The sequence below is a fragment of the Antedon bifida genome, chromosome 3, assembly GCF_963402885.1.
Source record: "Antedon bifida chromosome 3, ecAntBifi1.1, whole genome shotgun sequence".
Taxonomy (NCBI): domain Eukaryota; kingdom Metazoa; phylum Echinodermata; class Crinoidea; order Comatulida; family Antedonidae; genus Antedon; species Antedon bifida.
Window position 1 is genome coordinate 25,405,456 of NC_136228.1, and position 22,222 is coordinate 25,427,677.

At 36.9% G+C, this 22,222-nt stretch overlaps 2 protein-coding genes across 2 annotated transcripts in view; one reads left to right on the top strand and one right to left on the bottom strand.

Moving 5' to 3' along the window:
- LOC144836927 (ribosome-recycling factor, mitochondrial-like) overlaps positions 1 to 22,222 on the bottom strand; it is a 129,312-nt gene that overhangs the window by 39,383 nt on the left and 67,707 nt on the right. Inside the window, exon 3 of the mRNA XM_078691871.1 lies at positions 5,021 to 5,167. Within this exon, the coding sequence (XP_078547997.1) occupies positions 5,021 to 5,167 (147 nt within the window). The remainder of the gene's footprint in view (positions 1 to 5,020; positions 5,168 to 22,222) is intronic.
- On the top strand, positions 22 to 2,895 carry LOC144837290 (uncharacterized). Its single transcript, XM_078692338.1, has one exon. The coding sequence runs from the start codon at positions 22 to 24 to the stop codon at positions 2,893 to 2,895; it is 2,874 nt and encodes a 957-aa protein (XP_078548464.1).

The following is a 22,222-nucleotide window of genomic DNA, read 5'->3' on the forward strand; positions in this document are numbered from 1 at the left end:
TGGGGGGTCGCCTACTACGGTATGCACGGGTTGGGAGACCATTACTACAGACAAATGGGTTCTCTCCACCGTGACGCACGGGTACGCCATAGAGTTCACGAGCCCGCCGCTGTGCGGCGGTCCTCGACCAACAAGGGTTCCATTCGAACCCGTAAAAAGACAGGCGCTCATGGAGGGCCTCTCTGCACTTCTCCGCAAAGGAGCGGTAGTGCCGGTAAACGAACTCTATGCGTCCCCGGGACACGAGTCCACCGTATTTCTCGCCGAGAAGAAGTCCGGCGACTGGCGACCCATATTAAATCTGCGGAGTTTGAACAAACGGTTCATCCGTCCCCGCAGGTTCAGAATGGAGACAATTCCATCTATCCTGCTGGGGTTGCGGCGAGGCGACTGGGCAGCGTCAATAGATTTGAAAGACGCGTACTTTCATGTACCTATTGCGGAGCAAGACCAACGTTGGTTGCGCTTCCGGATTCACGATCGTGTTTACCAATTCGTCGCGTTGCCGTTCGGGCTGTCTACAGCCCCACGTGTGTTCACACGTCTAGTCAGGACGCTTGCGGCGTTTTTCCATCGGAACGGCATACGCATCTTCATGTACTTGGACGATTGGTTGATCGTGGCCCAGTCTCGGGACCTGCTACAAGACCATCTGGCGCAGGTCCTCCTCCTAACGGAACAAGCAGGGTTTATCATAAACCGAGAAAAGTCGTGCCTTCTGCCGACACAAACTCCGGTTTACCTTGGTGCAGAAATCGATCTTGTGGCGGGCTTCATTCGCCCCTCACACGACAGAGTACAAAAAGCACGACTGTCAGTGCAGTACCTGATCACATGTCCTGCGCCAACGGCGTACGACTGACTACAGACCCTTGGGTATCTGGCCAGTTTCGTTGCCCTGGTTCCGTTTTGCCGGCTCAGAATGCGGCCTCTACAACTGCATCTGCTGGCCTTGTTCCGTCCAAATTCAGACTCCCTGCAGAAAGTGGTTCTGTCGAATACGTTCATCCGAACGCATCTCGACTGGTGGCTCGCAGAGGGCAGGTTGACTGTGGGCAGACCTATTCAAAGGTCCATTCCGGACATCCGTATAGACACGGATGCTTCCGAGATAGGCTGGGGCGGTTATTTACCGTCCTCAGAAAGTCGCGTCTCCGGCGTTTGGTTGCCCGTAGAGACGCGCGCCCACATCAACCTTCTAGAGCTGTGGGCAGTCGAGCGCACTCTGAAAGCACTCCTGCCCCGCCTGCTGAACCAGCATGTTCTGGTACATTCCGACAACACCACGGTCGTGGCTTATATCAATCGGCAAGGAGGCACAAGGTCCCCAACGCTGTGTTGCCACACGTGGACTCTACTGATGTGGTGCATCAGCCACAACATCACTTTGACAGCGGCCCACATAGCAGGCCGACTGAATGTTGTTGCGGACAGTCTGTCCCGACCGGGACTGCGTCCGACGGAATGGCGCCTTCTGCCAACTGTTGCCGCCCAAATATTCGACCACTTCGGGCGGCCCCTTGTAGACCTGTTTGCGTCGTCAGTCAACACGCAGCTCCCGACGTATTGCAGTCGCGTCAGGGATGCTCAAGCGTGGGCGGTGGATGCGCTGTCCATCCCGTGGAACGGCCTATGGGCGTATGCATTCCCGCCGATTTCGATCATTCCGATCGTCCTGACGCACATTCAGCGCCATCATTGCCGAGTCCTGTTGATAGCACCTTTTTGGCCACGCCAGCCGTGGTTTCCGCTGATCAACAGTCTGCTCTACGATCAGCCTCTCCGTCTTCCGGTACGCGAAGACTTGCTGACTCAGGGCCGAGCCAGGTTCTCCGCTTCGAACCTCCGATCCCTGCACCTGACTGTATGGCCATTGTCAGGGATCAGCTCAGAGACTCGGGCATTCCAGATGGTCCGGCCGCCCTCGCGGCGAAATCCCGCCGGGAATCAACTCTCACCGTCTATAATAGCCGTCTGAAGCATTATTTTAACTGGTGCAAGCGCCAGCCGGTACACCTCAAGACTGTGACATTGGGGCAGGTTTGCGCTTTCCTGCATTACCTGTTTGAGTCAGGTTTACAGGTCCGCACCATATCCGGCTATCGGTCTGCCATAGGTGCAATCACACCGACTTTTCCAGACGGTTCGAGCGTCTCAACATCCACCACAATATCAAGTTTGCTGCGTGGGATGTTTAGAGAACGGCCTCCTTCTAAGGCCTTGGTTCCCCGCTGGGACATCAACGTCGTCCTAGCCGCTCTCACACGTCCACCATTTGAGCCTTTACATAAGGCCTCTCTGTACAACCTTTCGCTTAAGACGGCGTTCTTGCTGGCGGTGGCGTCATGCAAGCGCCGTGGCGAATTGCACGCTCTCTCCTTAGAACCAGGCCATATCAGGTTTGAGCGTGGTGGCGTTCGGCTAGTTTTTAGGAAGGACTTCCTAGCTAAGACGCAGACGTTGAATTTCTCGCCGCCCGCCGTTTTCGTCCCCACCATTGCCTCGATTTCAGGGGTTGAGGAGGACAGGTTCTGGTGTCCTGTTAGAGCGATTAAGATCTACATCAACAGAACCAGAGCTTTGCGAGATGGTGTTTCACACCTGTTTATCGCTTCAGTGTCCCCATTCCGTCCGGCAGCGAAATCAACGATCGCAAATTGGATTGTTGCAGCAATTCGCGCTGGATACGAATCCTCGGACTCTCCTCCTCCTGCGCATATGCACCAGGTGCGTGGCGTCGCCACATCTTGGGCGTTGTTCACGGGAGTCCCTCTCCCTGACATTCTGAAGGCGGCTTGGTGGCGGACGCAATCAACGTTCACTTCGTTTTATCTATCGGATGTATCCGCTAACCAGGCACCAGTGGCGACCTCAATTCTGAAGCCTCGTCTTTAGGTACGTATTCTTCACTTACTTGTCGCCCGCCGCCGACTAGGTTTAGTCCGGTGCTAGACTGGCTATATTGTCGGTTTATCCAGGTAAGCAGGCACGAAATAGACTACACAAACCAACAGTGGTGTTGGTAGTCTATGAGTGCTGCTTACCTGGATAAACGCCCTCCCGCCGTCCCCACTGACAAGTGTACTCATGAAATGATGACGCTACTACGTTGGATGGCTCCCTCTTGAGGGCGTGGTTACGGTTGCGTGCATTATCCGATAGGGGTGCGATGATAGATATACGGATTTTTCTTTTTCGTAAATTGTATCCTCTCTTCGGAGAGAGAGGCTATATTGTCGGTTTATCCAGGTAAGCAGCACTCATAGACTACCAACACCACTGTTGGTTTGTGTAGTTTTCTAGATCTAGAAAACTAAGATATCTTAGGTCTTTGTTTTCTAGATCTTAGTTTTCTAGACACCCTACGAGTTGGCATGGGTATGGGTTTAAAGTGAAAAAATCATGCGTTACATTTTTTTTCATGGCCACCATTTGTATGGCCACCATTTGTATTAAAATATGATAAAAAGAGTTACATTTATGCTAGAGATGCTAGATTTTGGTATAAAAATGTTATAATAACATAAAGAACCTACAGTATAACACAAGAATCTACTGTTTGCCTGAAACATGTAACATTTTCAAAAGGCATTGTAGGATTGTGAGTAATGAAGTAGCGCGCGCCCTCAATATGTTAGGAATGGTAAAATCTTTGCAATACTTTTTTTACCTACATTATCACCCGACACTGACCATACGTCACCATTAACATATTAAATATAATATAATGACTAGCAAAAATCAACAAATAACAAGACAACATTTAGATATTACTGAAATTAGACAAAACCTTATGACTGAAACAAGCAATCGAAAAATATCAAGAGAAACATCAACTTTAAACAGTGAGTGGTATAACTTAAGAAGACCATTTTTAGTAATATTTACCCTCCCCCTTGATATAGAAAATAAAGCCGGATTACGAAATTGATATTGTGGAACAGAAATAGGTAAATACACTTAAAAATTAACATGAAAAATTGAGTTCATAGCCTTAAAAGAAAAATTTAATCAAATAACTTACGCGTATCTGCTAAATTAATTAGAACGTATTTACTAATAAAACCAAATTTACGCGTGTAAAATCGACAAAACTTATTCTGCACACTTCGTAAACCTAGAAGACTGAGCAAGAGAAATAGAGTTGAAAATAACACTGCAGAATTCAAGATTCGACCTAACTAAAGATTTGTATAAAATAACTAAAGCCTTTTTTTATCATTAATATGTCTGCAATGTCTCCTAAGGAAACCAAGAAGTCTACTGCATTTAGAGACTATAAAATCAATATGTTTACCAAAATTTAACGAATTATCAAAAAAATACCAAGGTCTTTGTGAACAGAGACTCTTTCAAGTAAAATATTATTAATATTAAAGTCAAAATAGATTGGTTTTCTCTTAAGAGTAAAGGAGTTGGGATAGTTTGACATGGCAGGACATAAAAAAGCTCTAAAAACGTAGGAATGATACTCCAAAATTGTCTTTGTGCCAAGGATACAAATATGTAGATTTAATACCATTTTTTGTTTAAATATTATTTGATTTGTTATTATGTCTTTATTAGGTCTATATTTTATTGAAGTATTTTCAAATAAAAGAATTATCAAAAATTACTTACTAATTTATTTGTGTAGTTGATCATCATAGAGAAGACTGAATTTTACTAAATTTTGCATTATTATAAATGTATAATCATGTATCAGAGACCTAAGCCATCTATAATCATTAATATTTTGGAGAGGGCGCTGTGAAAATGGGCCTGTGAAGTTGGAAATGGCGACAGCCAGTGTGTCCTTACAACCCAAAGTTCCATTAGGTGTGTTTGACTAAAAACATCCAAAAACAACTGCTGATTTTTAAATATCAATGTGACGATTTTCAACCTTCTGATCACTTGATAAATGATTTTACATTGACAAATCTTGACGAAAACATGATGCATGGGATGCATCCAACATAATTCCCTATTATTCTATTTGTAAGAAATAAATAATGGCTTCTAACTTCTAATACTATACCTTTGGATGTTGTTAGTTTTATTTTTTCCATCAAATCTTTCTCTAAATTGTCAACACAACACTGCATGCTAACATTAATTCTGTCCAAACTGAGTACGTTTTCTTCTATTGAGTGACTGACATCCACCTCAAACTGATGTTTCTTACCTTAAGAACCAAAAAATGACTTTATTAATAAACAACAATTCAATAATAAATCAAAACTAGAATTTAATTTGTCCCTTTGACGAATTATAGGTGATCATTTTTATAAATTTACTGACATTTAATTTTAAAAAACGATGCACGTACATTAAAATATGATCCCAAAATGTTGATGTATAGTATGCCATAATGCATTTTACACTTTTAGTGTGCTAAGTTGTGCCTATTATATGTCTGTCATAAAGAATACATACAGTATATCTATGTACAGTACAGTGTAGCATCTATATATAAATTATGGTTAATTCTGACATAGGCGAGCACAATGCAAAAACTTCGGTACAAATCTCCGCCTTGGATACCTACCTTATCTATCTCAGATGTACCGCGAAACGTAGATTTGATAACATTAATGTGCAGTTCGACGCTATTTTTCCATATTTCTATCTTAGCAAGATATTATAAAGAGTTTTTTAACAACATTTATGATTTCAACAGTAGATTTTCTACTCAATTTCAATTCTTGGCGGTCAAGTTATTTCCGGGTTTATGATAAGTTCACCTTGCAGCAACTTGGTTTCAACTATTTTCTCTCTTTTATACACAAGGGAGCAGTTAAAATAATAGATTTGACCCTAAAGGTGACTGGAAACAGGCACTTTCCATCAATCAATACAGTGTCCCTTTGAAAGACGGAAGAAAAAAACAGATACTATAGTAGGACTGGAGCTTAAGTTGGCCATTAGTCATAGCCATTTTAGTTTTTTGTTTATTTTAGGAACGGACCGCGCGTGTGAAAGGTACAGTAGTTAAAAAAAAAAAATTATACTGCAAATTAATAAAGATCAAATTAAATATACGCCATAAAGAATCGGAATATATTGTGGGGAATAGTATTATAAAATTACATAGGGAGATTTGATGATAAGACATTAATCGAGTGAAATCCCGATAGCTGAGTGTTATTAAGTAAGCTGGCAGGAACTGTAGGCTATCTGTGTCCTGTTAGGACCGAGATGTCTGCCCATGTTGCAAGCCGTAATGTCTTCTTTCTTGGGCCGAAATGGCCCACTCTGTCACGGCAGTTAGTTTCAAAAGATGTTTAAATTAAATAATGTATTAATACTTATGATATGATGATATTTATTTGAATAAACGCCTCTCCAATAAAACATCACTTTGAATAATAATCAACACCCCCCCCCCCCCCCTATAAGGGCCCTACCAAATAATAAAGACTATACTTTAAAATGTTATTAATCATCTAAGACACTGTGAAACAGAATAGTTTAGTTTTACGAATGTCAAGCATTTTCAATAATGGTAACCGACAGAAAACGTAAAAGAAGAACATTCCGAGAACCATCGTCTACACTTCCTAGAGGGGGAGCGAGCGAAGCTAGCTCACCCTCTAGTAGGAGAAATTATGGGACCCACATATGTTCAAATTTGTTGGTATGATGATGTTATCAAACCCAAACATGAAGATTTACATTTTTCGGAAGATAAAGATTAGAGCAAAAAGGTATAATATAAGATTTATATATATTATATTCCAGGGATACGTTTAATTTTATAGTTTTATAATAAAAAAATCATCTAATAGATAGAATCCTAGGTAGATGAAAAGTGGTAAAAACAAATGCTTGGTAAATTGTAGATAACAGTCCGATGAATTCTACTACAAATAGTATAATTGTGTTATAAATATAATACAAAATGTGATTATTATTAGGTGTTTGGTGTTTAATCAAATAAATACCATCCTAATTGGTATAATTAACACATTATTTAGCTTTATAAACATCTTTTGAAACGAACTTCCGCGACAGAGTGGGTCGTTTCGGCCTAAGGAGAAAGACGTTTTAGACGGCGTGCAGCATGGGCAGAAGTATCTCAAGGTCCAAACGGGACACAGATAGCGCACAGTTATTCCTGCCTGCTTACTCAATAACTCAGCTATCAGGGTTTCACACGATTTCAAACAAAAGGTATTATCATCAGTTCTCCCTATGCAATTTTATATAATATTCCCCACAAAATTTGTTAGCAAAATAAACCTAAACCTATACAATTTGTATATTTTCCGACATGTGCCGATCACACTCTTGATCTCGTTTGTTGTGCAATACAATATGCCATGAAGTTTCATCCGGTGAAGATATTTTCACTTCTGATCACTGTGTAATAAATTTTAAATATCCTATAGAGTTTAACTAACACCTTATCAATAATGACGATCGATTGTTATCTAATTTTTAAATACTTAACAAATTAGATTTTATACAAACGCTTTCTCATATTCCTTGGCATTTATTTGATCTTGCTGTTGACATAGATGAGGCTGTTAATTTATTTTATGATTTTATTTTTGCTACTGTCAAAGATCTCGTCCCTGTTTTCAGACCTCAGAGAAAACTCCCACCATGGTTTGATAATGAGCTTTACACTGCATTGAAATCTAAAGAATCATATTTTAGAGAAAAGAAACGTAATCCAAATACGACTTTGTAGATTTAAGTATCGTACCTATGTTAATTCATTATGTTTGTTTCGTTGAGTTTTGTGATTGTTGAGGGCGCCATTTGAAAAAAGTAACGAGGCGTATAAATTGCTTGATTGAGGTTTATTGCTGGTTTTCTGTGTAAAGTTGTTTAAGACAACGAATGTGTTAATCCTAAAGTAAGTTCTTATGATCATTAATTTGTAACGCAGAGTTTTGCGCATGTTTTGAGTTGTAGCTTATAAGTGTTTAGTCTAGCTAGGCATGCTACGCTATGAATGATTGTTATTTATGCGTGTCACTACGGAGATTTTCTGGTGAAATCACCATTAATTATGCTATAGTTAATAATAATAATAATAATAATAACTGGTACTTGATATAGCGCATTATGCTGAAAGCCTCAATGCGCTTTACAAAGACAGAAAATTTAGAAAAATTACAAATTAAAAAGGTGGGTTTTGAGGAGAGATTTGAAGACACAGTGGAAGTAGCCTGACGGATTTCAATAGGCAACGCATTCCATAGAGAAACGGATGCCAAAGAAAATGAACGATTTCCATAAAACTTAGTGGAAGGATGAAATATATGGGCAAGAAGAGACTCAGATCTAGATCTCAGAGACCGCTTAGGAACATAAGGTTGAATAAGTTCAGAAATGAACTTAGATGAAGAATTATGAAGAGCTTTGAAAACAAATAGCAGGATCTTGAAGGTAATTCTTTGTGTTACCGGAAGCCAATGAAGCTGTCTCAGCACAGGTGTGATATGTTGCCTTATAGGGCTTTGAATGACCCATCGGGCAGCTGTGTTCTGGACTCGCTGAATTTTAGAGATATCCTTTGCTGGTAAACTATAGAGTAATGAGTTACAACAGTCTAGCCTTAATGTAACAAAGGCGTGAACAAGAATCTCAGTTGATCTTGAATCCAGGTACTTCCGAATGCTTCCAATTTTACGAATAGCGTGAAGCCCAGCTTTGCAGATGTTATGTACCTGATTGGACATGCTAAGCGTTGAATCCATGACAACTCCAAGGTTTCTACAGGATGACGAAGGTTGAATGAAAGAATTACCAATCTTAACAGAGGCAGTCCAACACGCAGGCTTAAAACGAGAGGAAAAATGAATAAGTTCTGTTTTAGCATCATTCATTACCAGATTGACACCATGCTCTGACTTCGGCAATACAGGATTCAAGTTTACTGACAGCAGAAACATGCTGATTAGGGTTGAAAGTGACATAAAGCTGAGTGTCATCAGCATACGCCATACACTTCACATTGTGAGATTCAATGAGGTTAACCATTATTTAAACGTGAGACAACCTTTTAAGAGCTTATGTGATTCAGTTATGCTACTGTATTTGATACGTATATCTATGTTTAGTGTAATTTGCTGCAATAATAAATAAACAAGTAGTGTTTTTAAAATTCTTGTCGGACTTGCACATGGCTATGATGAAGGTCGCCATTTTTGTTCAGTGTATAGTGGCGTTGCAACCTTAAGGTTGCCAGGATATGATGGAATTATGTCCCAATTGATAGATTTAACATTATTTTCTTAAAGCCCCCTTCCCTACGTTTTTTAGATCTAATTTAAGATCACAAACTATATTTAATGTAAAAATAATACTATATGGTCCTATTGCGATAACTTTTTTCGTCTTTAAACGGTTAAAAATGTGAAAAATAAGTCGATTCTAATAATTATAGCGGCCCGCTATAAATCCCAAAATGCATTGCGCACGGATTGATATTTTTGTTTTTCACCTGTAATTCGCCCACTTTTCGATCGATCGTGAGGCCAAAACAAATGGAAGACAAAAGAAAATACCGGGTTTTCCCCAATTTTTTATCAACGGAGTCTGGAAAAAATAGAAAGACAATTAATGCAGCAACTATACAACGTCAGGCTAGGTATATAGCTAGCGTACGATGTTCGTACGTTACCGATGTTTACCAGCTAGGCCTACAAAACTAAGCCTAGCTAGGCTAGGCCTAAGACCGTCCACGAGAGGTCGATCGCTGCGAGCTACTTAGGTAGTGCATTGTTTCTCACTTTTTATCATAATTTACCATAAAACGTACATTTAAGACAAGGAATGACATGGTTTAATGTTTTTAAAGTGATATATATGTATTATTTTCCAAAAAACGTCCAAAATTGCAGGGAAGGGGTCTTTAAGCATTTGTATTCACTCGTTGTTACACATTGTTTCTATAGCATTTACTGTATTAACTGTATGGTACAAGATTACGAATCCTGTCATCTCATTGATTGGAGAAGAGTTGTAAGTTTGATCAGATTTAATCATATATTTACAGATTCACGAAAACAACAGTATTTTTACGAATTTCATTTGTATGCCTTTATCATGGTTAATGTTAATGATGTGCTTTGTGTTTATTATTGTTATAGAATTGAATAGCATAGCTACAGCTACGTGACAGTTGAGAAATAAAGCTAGTCTATACGATACTCTTCGTTGTAATTTTGTCTGTTCCTTGTGACGATTCCTTATCAGGCCCCAGCGGCACAATGTTGTAATTTAAGTTGTAATCCGAAACGTTTTTGGTCATGGATAAAATCCTCAAGAAAAAATAATAATATCCCTTCGGAACTACATTTCAATAATCAGTCAGCTTACACTGTAAGAGATAAAGCAAACTTTTTTATTCTGTGTTTAGCCCTGTTAACAACGATTTGGATATTCCTAATCTTCCTAAATATCACATTGATTGCTTATCTAAACCTGAGTTTAATCAGGAGGTTATAGAAAAGCACATTAATGAAATTGATTCTCATAAGGCCTCAGGTAATGATGGTCTGAGTAATATTGTTTTGTCTTTAGCTGCCAAACCTCTTTCTTTCCCTTGTAAAATTGTATTTGAAAATGTGTGTGCCCTATTTTTAAAGCTGGTTCTAAATCTGATGTACAGTATGTAATTATAGACCGGTTTCACTGATGCCAAGTATTTGAAAAAATTGTTCACGACCAAATTTTTGAACATATATCACCAGTTATTAGTGACAATCAACACGGATTTTACCCAGGAAGGTCTTGTCAAACCAATTTGTCTGTTCTGTTGTCACATGCGCATGATGCAATAAATGCAAAAGGTCAATGCGAAGTTGTATATACAGATATGGCTAAAGACTTTGACAGGTTCTCCCATTCATTCATTCATTCATTCATTTTATTTACACAAAGCAAAATTCAAAATATGTTGACAAAATATGAAATAATAAATAGTTAATGCCTTGTATCTGGAGAAACTCAAATAAGCTCAAAGAGCTTTAAGACAGGTTCCACCAGGAAAAAAGTTGTTATAAAAAAATTTGGATCAATGTTCATCGACAGAGACAAACAGGGGTTACAGACGGTACATAAACTACGCAAGAGACCAAGTATGGACGAAGACAAACAAATAAATAAGGGTAAAAGAGGTATTTGAAATAGGTCAAAATTTTGGGTGAAAATTAAGTTGGTTTGTATTTTGATATTAGGTATTTTTTGTATTTTGATTTAAATGTAATGAAACTATAATCAAATAAAGACTTGTTAAGGGAGTTCCATAGTAAGGGGCCTGTGTGGATGATTGAATTTCGGGAAGAGTTTCGATTTAGGTTAGATTGGACGTATTTGTTTGAATTTCGGGTATTATAATTGTGAAGCTCGTTATTTTTTTGAAAAAATCTTTTTAAGGTATTAGGAAGTGTGTTATTGGAAAGTCGATACATGAAAAGGACTGTCTGTAATTTGTTTATGTCAAAGATATTTAGGGTGTTTAGATCATGGAAAAGCGGTTTAGTATGTGAAAGATAATTTGATTGGGTACATATACGGACTGCCTTCTTTTGGAGTTTGAATAGTCTGTCAAGTTTAGTTGTTTCAGTACTAAGCCATGGACAAAGAGTTTGATGCTTTGAATATGTTGCTGCCCAGACAGTGTTACAATAGAAGAGGTGAGGCAAGATGAGTGTATTATACAAAGAAGTGATGATTTTAGGTGGTAATGTAGATTTCAGTTTATTTAGTACACCAATGGTTTTGGAGATATTATTGGAGATTTTAAATATATGAAGCTTCCAGTTTAATTTGTTGTCTATTTGAACTCCAAGAAATGATGTGCTTTCAACTTATTTGATAGGGGTGTGATCGATGTATATATTTGCATTCGGATTGTTATTAGTTTTTTTGTTAGTGGAGAAGTGAATGTAGTTTGTTTTACTGATGTTAAGGGATAACTTATTTAGTTTGAACCAGTTTGAAACATTGCTGATTTCGTTGTTGAAGGTTCTTGTTAGAGTGTTGAAATCAGGATGGGAAAGGAAGATATTGGTATCATCAGCAAATTGAACATATGAAAATGAGTTTGAAGCATGGATTAAGTCATTAACATAGATTAAGAAGAGAAGGGGGCCCAGAATGGATCCTTGAGGAACGCCGCATGTAACAGGAAGAAGTTCAGAAAAGTGGGAGTTATAGGAAGTAAATTGCATTCTATTATTCAGGTAGTTCATAAGAAGGGAAAGTGGTATGCCTCGGATGCCATAATATTTAAGTTTTGATAGGAGGATTGTAGTATGGTCAATTGTATCGAACGCGGAGGATTGTAGTATGGTCAATTGTATCGAACACCTTAGACAAATCAAGAAATAAGCCAATGGTGTGGTAGTTTTTAGACAAAGCGGAAGAAATTGTGTTTTGGGTATCTAAAAGTGCAAGTTCAGTAGAATGATTAGGCCTGAAACCGTATTGATTGCTTTGAAGAATGTTGTGAGAAGAAGTTTGTGAGAAAAAGTTGTAGAGTCTGTTATAAATTAGCCGTTCAAGAATTTTAGAAAAACAAGATAATAACGATATTGGACGGTAGTTGGCAAAATAATGGGGATTGTCCTTTTTGAAGATTGGAATTACTTTGGCAGTTTTAAGAGATGACGGAAATGTACCAGAAGACAAAGAAAGATTAAAAATATGGGAGAGGGGTTTGATAATGAAAGGTGCAATATCTTTGATAACTTTGGGATCGATGTCATCAGGACCGGGGCTTTTTCCTTTTTTAAATTTGAAAGTGACTTCAAGAATTTCTTTACCAGATGTAGATGAGAAAAAGATTGAGTTCTTAATTGGTTCTTAAGATAGTTTGAAAAGTTACCAGAGTGAGCATGAATGTTAGAAGCAAGGTTTGGGCCGATTTCTGCAAAGTAATGATTAAATTTGGATGCAATGACTAGAGGATCAGTGAATTTAGTGTTATTATGTAAGAAGAAACTAGGGGGTTTTTTTGGATGTTTTTGCCAAGAATATTGTTTATTGTTTGCCAAGTTTTTTTTATATTACTTTTATAATTGTTAAATTTGTTTGCAAAATGCTGTTTGCAAGATACTTTGATCAATCTAGTGAGTTTGTTTCGATATGTAACATAATTGGTTTTATTAGTTATATTAGGTAATTTGATGTATTTTTTATATAGTTTATTTCGAGTTTTAATTGATTTTATTATTCCTGTTGTAATCCAAGGTTTGTTTAGTTTCCGATTGTTAATTTTCTTTTTGGTCATAGGCATGTTTGTATTATATAGTGAGGAAAATTTGTCAAAAAAAATATCATATGATTCATTAGCAGAATCACTGCGGTACACCTCATTCCAGTTTGTGGAAATCAAATCGACTCCCAATAATGCAATAGATTTTTCGTTGATTTTCCTAGAATAGTAATTTTCTTTCGTGATGTTTTGTTTTTTACTATTTGGTTGGTGGGAGTTCTTTAGTATTTGGAAAACAGGAAAATGATTGGTAATGTCATTGTAAAGGATGCCCGGGGTGATTTGTTGGTCGAGGACGTTTGAAAAAATATTGTCGATAAGGGTAGACGATTTAGTTGTGATTCTAGTTGGCTTGTCAATAAGTGGGTAGAAGGAAGCTGAGTACATAATGTTAAGAAATTCGTTTGTGGGACCATGTATAGTGTGCTTCATAAGATCGAGATTGAAGTCACCACAAATAAATGAATACTTGTTTTCTTTATTTAGAGTGTCTATAGATTTGGAGAGGTTATCAAGGAATGGATGGGTGGAGCTACTTGGTGGTCTAATATACAATGCCTACTATGTACTGTTTTTTGGTTTGGTATCGACTTCTATAAAAAGAGATTCATATGTTGGGCTAGATGGTAGGCTTATGTCATTTCTAATTTTATAATTCAATTCGTTTGTAAATGTAAAAGGCAACACCTCCACCTTTTCCGTGCAGGCAATCGGATTGTACAGTAGTATAGCCATTGATATGAGTAAGGAGAGGGGGAGTATTATTATTGTCAAAGCATGTTTCACTGAAGGCGATGATTGAGAATTTATGGTTTAGCGTATGAAGATAAGAGGTTATAGAGTTTATGTTTTTAGTTAGACTGCGGGAATTCATATGTATTATACTTAGACTGTTATCTATGTTACTTGTTTTGACATTGAATGTATCGCTAAATAGTATTCACATTTTTCGTTGGAGTTTGTTGTATCATTATCATAATCAGTATCGTTGTTTATTTCAAATGGATTAATTTTTAGATTTTGGAGCTTTAAGAAATTTATGATGTGATCATTTTTAAGTTGATTTATTTCGTGTTTGAATTCGTCTTCCTCGATTATGTGATTGAAAGGAAATATTTTACTGAGACACTTATAGCAATATAAATCATTTGGGATATGTCGGCTATTTGGTGGAGATGTGGGAGAACAAATTGAGTGGGCGGGCATGTTACAAATAGCACAGTTGACTTGTGAGTCATTTACCCTTAAACACTTATTACAGAACATACATAACATTGATATTATAAAAGGAAAAAAATAGTATTTAATAAATTAATGCATATGCATGTACACACGTAAAATATAATGAAGATTTTAGATTGCGAGTTATCAGAAGAATAAGTAAGTAATATTGCAATAATCGCAAATTCAATACTTTAAAATTGCATAATATGGAAGTTCTGAATTTAGGAATCTAGGTTGGTTGTTTACTATTACTTATACTATTTATTTATATATTTGTAGTACCATAAATAAAAATTAATTAAATTACAATGAAACAAATATCGTAGTAGTAATAATTGTAATACAGTGTACGTGTTTCATAGAGTAAAATATTGATAGTAGTAAATATTGCTATGTAGGGCTTTAATAGTCAACAATAAATAGATATATACAATTAGTACAATCAATTAGTTAGCTTGGTTTCAATATCAAATAATACGATCAAATGAAATATTGCAATAAAAAAACAATAAACAAATGTTGGAAAAGTCGTTAAAGATAGTACTAGTACTACTCGTTTTAACAACAAAGTTAAAACAAAAATTTAAAAAATAGTAATGATAAAAATAAAAGTATGGAATACATATATAAATATTATATATGCTATATTATATAAAGCCAAATATATAAACGCAACAGAGGGGAAAAATCAAAGAGTCATAATAGATAATAAATTATTTGTATAAACAATTTTTTTTTACAAGTTTTTCACGTTAGAGCCAGCTGAGCTACTCCTGGAGCAGTCAATTATTATTGAATAGTAGTCGTAATAATATAATAAAGGTATTATAAAGAAAAATATTTAAAATACCAATTATCAAATAACTTGATTTCAATATCAAATATTACGATCAAGTGAATGGTTTGGCAATAAAAATGTGATAATGATAATAATAATAATAATAATAATAAAAGACATGTGGCAATAAAAATGGTAAAAATATTAGTCGTAGTAATATATGCATATTATTATTATTACTGCCTTTCCGCTGAAAAGTCTGCCAACATTTCCGCTTGGGCTGCTCCGTAAATCTCTTTTACTAGTTTCTTCCAGTCTGATCTTTCATTGACTAGTTCTTTAAGTTGTTTCATGTCTTTCTTGGTTTTCAATTGTCCGGGATACTTAATGTCTTAATGTGGAGAGGAGGAAAACTAATATAATTATACATGACATAAATGAGTCAAAAGAGGAAAGTGGAATACAAAGGAAAGAAGAAGACCGGCAGAGAGTTCAAGAACTTTTTAAGAGAGCAGGTTATGTAATCGAAACCACAAAAATAAGAATGATTTTAAGAATAGGTAAAAGGCAAGACGGAAAGAACAGACCGATTAAAGTTGTGTTTTATGACGTGCATGAGATGGAAGCGGTTTTGAGATTTTACAGACAAGAGAACAAGAAGGGTTTATCAAGAGACAGATCTAAAGCAGAGAGAGATAAGTTTTCGAATCTAAGAGAGGAAATAAAACACAGAGAGGAAGCAGGGGAGGTAGGATTGCAAATAAAGAATTTAAAAATTATAAAAAGAAAAGATGAGAAATTACGAAGCCAAGAAAAACAAATGCAAACAATGCATGAGTAATATTTTACACGAGAAGCCTGCAAAGAAAATAGAAATTCTAATTTTTTAGAAGAAAATATTACAGAGAAAATTAACATTATGTTGATATATGATCAGACAATGCCAGGATCGCACCAGAAATTTGTTAATATTGACACAATAATTATTTTGCAACTATTGGTATAGCAGAAACAATTTTATTTTTACAAACATAAATTTTGAAGAGCAATGTTCACTTTAAATTATAATCCATGTGATTATTATACAGAGTTGAATTATTTTAAGATAGTTAGTTTGTAATATATTATTGGCATTGGATCGCAATTGATTGAGGTGAAAACAAATAATTAGTTGAAGAAGATGGTCATTAAATGTACTATTGGAAATGATACAATATAGTAAAGTAGACTGAAAATAATTTACGCTGCCTTGCGGAGAGGATACGGAAAACCAAAGGCTAAGGGTCCAATCCCTGACAGAAAAGGTGTTGTAACATGACAGCAAAGGGCATGACACATACTGTAGTGTAGAATGGCCATCGTGTTACCGACCATAGAGAAGTCTAAGTAATAACTTAAATGACTGATGAACATCAAATATGGATTATTACTGTTGAAAAGATAGAATATAGTGAGGAATGGTTGAAAATAATTTACGCTGCCTTGCGGAGAGGAAACGGAAAACCAAAGGCTAAGGGTCCAATCCCTGACAGAAAAGGTGTTGTTGTAACATGACAGCAAAGGGCATGACACATAGTGTAAAATGGCCATCGTGTTACCGATCTAGAGATGTCTAAGTTTTAAACTAAATGACAGCTGCTAGTATACAGCGAGGAAGGCAACGGGAAACCACCTCAATGTTAAATATTCCCTTGAATTATGGCAGTCAATATAGGAGAAATCGATAACGACGTTAACGGAATTCAGGAAGATGTAGTACTGAAAGTCGCGTCCGGCAGGGTTATAAATGAGGATGACGAAAACCTCATACTAAGATAGGCACATGGAATGTGCGAACACTATTAAGACATGGGAAAAAAGAAAATGTAAAGATGGAAATGGAAAGGGAGAATCTTAACATATTAGGTCTTTGTGAAACAAGACTAGCTAAGTATGGAGATATAGATGTTGAAGGTTTTAGACTGATATACTCTGGTGCTGATAAAAAAGGACAGCATGGAGTTGGAATCCTCTTAGATAAAGAGTTTGGAAAGAAAGTTATCAAATCAAATGTATAAATGAAAGACAGACGAATGGTAGCGCTGCACTGTAGCGACACAGCCTTTCCAATTGCTCTGTGTCGATGTACAACGTTTTGGCTGTTTTGACTAGTTTTAGTATATATTTTTGTGTGGAAGTTTGGTGAACAATGTTTAAAGTTAATATTTTTTGGAACTATGCTATGTTTGGTGTTTTAACTGTTTTAATATGGAGTATTAAGGAAAGCGTAGGTGCTAGCACGGTGACAAATAGCGGGGAGGTGCGGCCATTGTTAACGTACAGCAGAGAATTTCTCTTAAGTAGACGTGGCTCAAATACTACACATTCCTTTGCAACAGGTGCGTACTCAAACATTAACAAAACAAAGAAAAGAAAACGAGGCCAAAGAGGAGGCGTTAGAGTTCGATTAAAGAAATTAAAGCATAAAACCCCACTGCCAACAGTTGTTTTTGGTAATGTACAGAGTATAAGAAACAAAATAGATGAACTAAGAGCGAACGTAAAGATCCTAACGGTTTTTCGCGAGTCGAGCATGATTTGTTTGTCAGAAACATGGCTGACGGATAATGATCCAGATTCCTCAGTTGATCTTGACGATTACACATTGATTAGAATGGATAGAAATGAAAATTCAGGTAAAAACAAAGGAGGTGGCGTGTGTGCTTATGTAAGTGAAAAATACTGCAAACCATCGCATATCACTGTAAGGAGTGAAGTATGTAATAAGGACATTGAATTGCTTGCGATTGATATGCACCCGTATTACCTCCCAAGGGAGATACATCAAGTGAAGGTATTTGTGGTCTATATCCCACCATCAGCAGACATTAATATAGCAGCAACCACAGTATATGATCTCATTTCTGAAGCAGAAAATAATTCGCCTGAAGCAGCTAAATTCATCATGGGGGATTTCAACTCATGTTCATTAAAAGAATACCTACCTACATACAAGCAATATGTTGATTGTCCAACTCGCAACAATACGTGTATCGACCTTTGCTATGGAAATATTGATGGGGCATACAAGTGTAAAGCTATGGCGGGTCTTGGCAAATCTGACCACAATATGATCAGCCTCATTCCAATATATAAAACCCGTCTTCGTGATAAACCCTCAAAGAAAATAAAGGTAAAACGTTGGACTGAGGAAGCCAGCGAGACCCTTAAAGGGTGTTTTGAATGCACAAACTGGGATGTATTAACGGAAAATGCAGAAAATTTGAGCGAAGCGACCCTCGTTGTATCCGAATACGTTAGATTCTGTGAGGAAATGATTATACCTGTATCAAGAATTAAAGTTTTTTCTAATAATAAACCTTGGGTGTCCAAAGAACTCAAAGGACTCCTTAATAAGAAAAAGAAATGTTTTTATGACGGAGAGAAAGAGAAGCGGAAAGATATACAGAAGCAAATCAAGCGGAAAATTTCTGAATGCAAAAAGGAATATAAAAATAAAATTGAAAGGTCCTTCCGAAATCGTGACTCATCTAAGGTTTGGCAAGGTTTGCAGAATATTACTGGTTATAAACCGAAGGCAAAGGGTGTTGTTGTTGACAACGAAAAGAAATATGCAAATGATTTAAATGCCTTCTACAACAGATTTGATAAAGTGGACGTTCACTTGAACATGAGGGAAACAACAAAACGCGTTGATGAACTGCCGGAACATTTTCAAATCACTGTGGACGAAGTGAACTTATTATTTAAAAAACTTAACCCACGTAAGGCAAAAGGTCCCGATAATATTAGTTGTAAGACTCTTAAAATGTGTGCCGATCAGTTGGCCATTCCTTTTTGTAAACTTTTTCAATCCTCTGTAAATGACTCAATAGTTCCAATGTTGTGGAAAAAATCAACAATGCATGCCCATTCCCAAAAAAACAAATCCCAAGGAAATGAATGACCTTAGACCTGTGGCCCTTACATGTGTACCAATGAAGTGTTTAGAAAAAATTGTTAAAAGTAAGCTAGTTGCCTCAGTGGAGAATCTGCTAGATATAAATCAATTTGCATATCGTCCAAACAGGTGTGTTGATGATGCAGTGCTTCTGCTCCTTAGGCTATGTTCAGACCCATGGCGTTAGACCATTTTAGCGTACAACGTTACTAACAAGGTCACATTACAAACCGCAGAGAAAAAAATGAGGTGTTCAGACCCATAGCGTACGATTATCGTTACAACGGAAGTGCGTCATTCAGGTTGGTTCTAGTTGCATATTCATGTGCTCTTACCCACGTGTTTTCATCATTATTTCCACTGTATATAGGCCTAGATCTCAGCCCTACAATTATGACAAAACTTGCCGTAAATAAAACATACCTCAGCATTTATTTAAGAAAAATATAGTAAAGCCAAATTTCTCTTTCTATTGTTTTATTTTGTAGTAAAAAACATTTTCCCCAGGCTCTGGCGTTACGAAAATAGAGCAGGCCTCCTAATGATGAAGATGGAGATTGTGTTAACCCATGGTTAACCACATGGGTGGAAAAAATTGATTGTGATTACCAGTCAGTTAAAAAAAAACCTGAATTTTTTAGGAGTTAGGGGGTTTTCAGCATTAAACTTGTCCAGTCCAGTCTGCCTTGTATATATGAATGAGTGACTTGATGTCCCACAACGCTAGTTTTTAGCTTGAATGAAATGCGTGAATGGCTCTTAGCTAGGCCTAAAAGGGGACGGGATCGTAGTCACTATGTTTAAATACAAGGTGCATTTATTTATGTCATTTGTTAGAAAATATAATGGTAATCAATTGATACATGTAGTTTGTAGCTTAGTTTTTTTTTTTTCTGGCCTTTTTGTTGTTGAAATCCATCTCTCACACGACGATACAAGATGTCAGCCTAGGTCAAACCTTGTTTCGCGTCATAACAGGAAACGGTCTGATTGGATACAACGTTGACTTACAGTAGCGTCGTACGCTAAAACGGTACTATCAACCGTTTTCCACTACAACGCTACAACCGTTGTACAACGCGTTGTACGCTAATCCCCAACTGTTCAGACACACATTCTTTTAGCGTCTAACGCCATGGGTCTGAACAGGGCCTTAATAATGTTTCTGAGCACCTAGAGAAAAAAGGTTGCTTTGCGAGAATTCTTTTTGTTGATTTCTCTAGTGCATTCAATAATATTCAACCATATGTTCTGGCTAATAAGCTTATCGATTTAGAAGTTAACCCACTGATTATAAAATGGCTACTTAATTTTTTAAAAGATAGAGAACAGCGTGTTAAGCTAAATCACACGTTGTCCTCATTGTTGAAAGTTAACACGGGTGTTCCACAAGGTTGTGTGTTGTCACCTTTATTGTATACAATATACACAAATGATTGTAAGTCAAATAATACAAAAACTGAGATTATTAAATATGCAGACGACACTGCTCTGATTGGTTATCTGGCAGGCTTCTTAGACAGTATTAATATTTTTCACGAATGGTGTAAAGATAATTTTTTAGATCTAAATATAAATAAAACTAAAGAGATGGTTTTTGATTTTCGGAAAAAGATAAACTACCTTCCCAAGATCAAAATCAATGGTGAGACCATTTCGGAAGTTAAAACTTACAAATATTTAGGTGTTGAAATTGATAATGAACTTAAATTTGACGCAAATAGTAGGTGCATATACAATAAATTACAAAAACGTCTCTTCTTTCTATGCAAATTAAACTCTTTTAAGATTGACCGTACTATTTTACAACTTTTTTATACTTCTATCTTAAACAGTGTAGGCCTACTTAGTTTTTGCCTAATATGTTATTATGGTAATTCATGTTTTAAAGATAGACTTTTACTTAATAAAATAGTTAAACAAGGCAGTAGAATAGTAGGCTCTGAACAAATTCAACCTGAAGTTTTATATAAGGAATTAGTAATTAAAAAATTGAAAATTATTTTAAAAGACCACGCTCATCCTCTGCACTATAAATTTAACAAAAGTCAACGTAGTGACAGACTCCTTCAAAGAAAAATTAAAACAAATAGATATGGCAATTCATTCGTCCCTGCTGCAATAGGATTATATAATGAATGACATGCGCCAGTTTTATTTACTGTAGTATTTTAATCGACTTTTAAAAATTTTATATGTATATTTTGTATGGCTTTTTTATCGTATTTTATATTTTTTGTACTGTATCCATTTTATATTTGTATGTACTGTATTTTTGAAAAGGCCAACAGAGTTTCCCCATGGGGATAATAAAGTTTTAATTGAATTGAATTGAATTGAATTGAAGACTAATGATGATCAAAATTGAAGCACTTCCTGTTAATCTAGTGGTTATACAAGTGTATATGCCTACAACAAATAGTGAAGAAGAAGAGGTGGATAATATTTATGAAGCAATTGAAAGCTTACTAGATTGTTGTAGGAATGAGAATATTATTCTGATGGGAGACTTCAATGCTGTAGTAGGTGAACAAATTGAGGAAGAAAAAAGTACTGGAAAATTTGGACTAGGACAACAAAATGATAGAGGATATAAACTCATAACATTTGGAAATAACCACAATTTTGTAATTTGTAACATTCTCTTCAAGCAACCTTTACGACGAAGATACACATGGGTCCCAGCTAGCAATCACACGTTGTACCGACGTTGGCGTAAGGTCAACAGTTACGTTGGGCCAACAACTTTAGGCGACGTAGGCCCGACGTAATTTTTTCCATCGGCCCTTAGTGGGCCCAACGCGTTGTACAGACATCGGAACAACGTGTTGGGGCGACGTCGGCCAAACGTCGTCGTTTATGGTTGGCTTGACATCTTTTACCGACGTAGGCCCGACGTTACTGTTACCAACGTAGGCCCGACGTAATTTTTTCCATCGGCCCTTAGTGGGCCCAACGCGTTGAACAGACATTGGAACAACGTGTTGGGGCGACGTCGGCCAAACGTCGTCGTTTATGGTTGGCTCGACATCTTATACCGCGACATAGGCCCGACGTAATA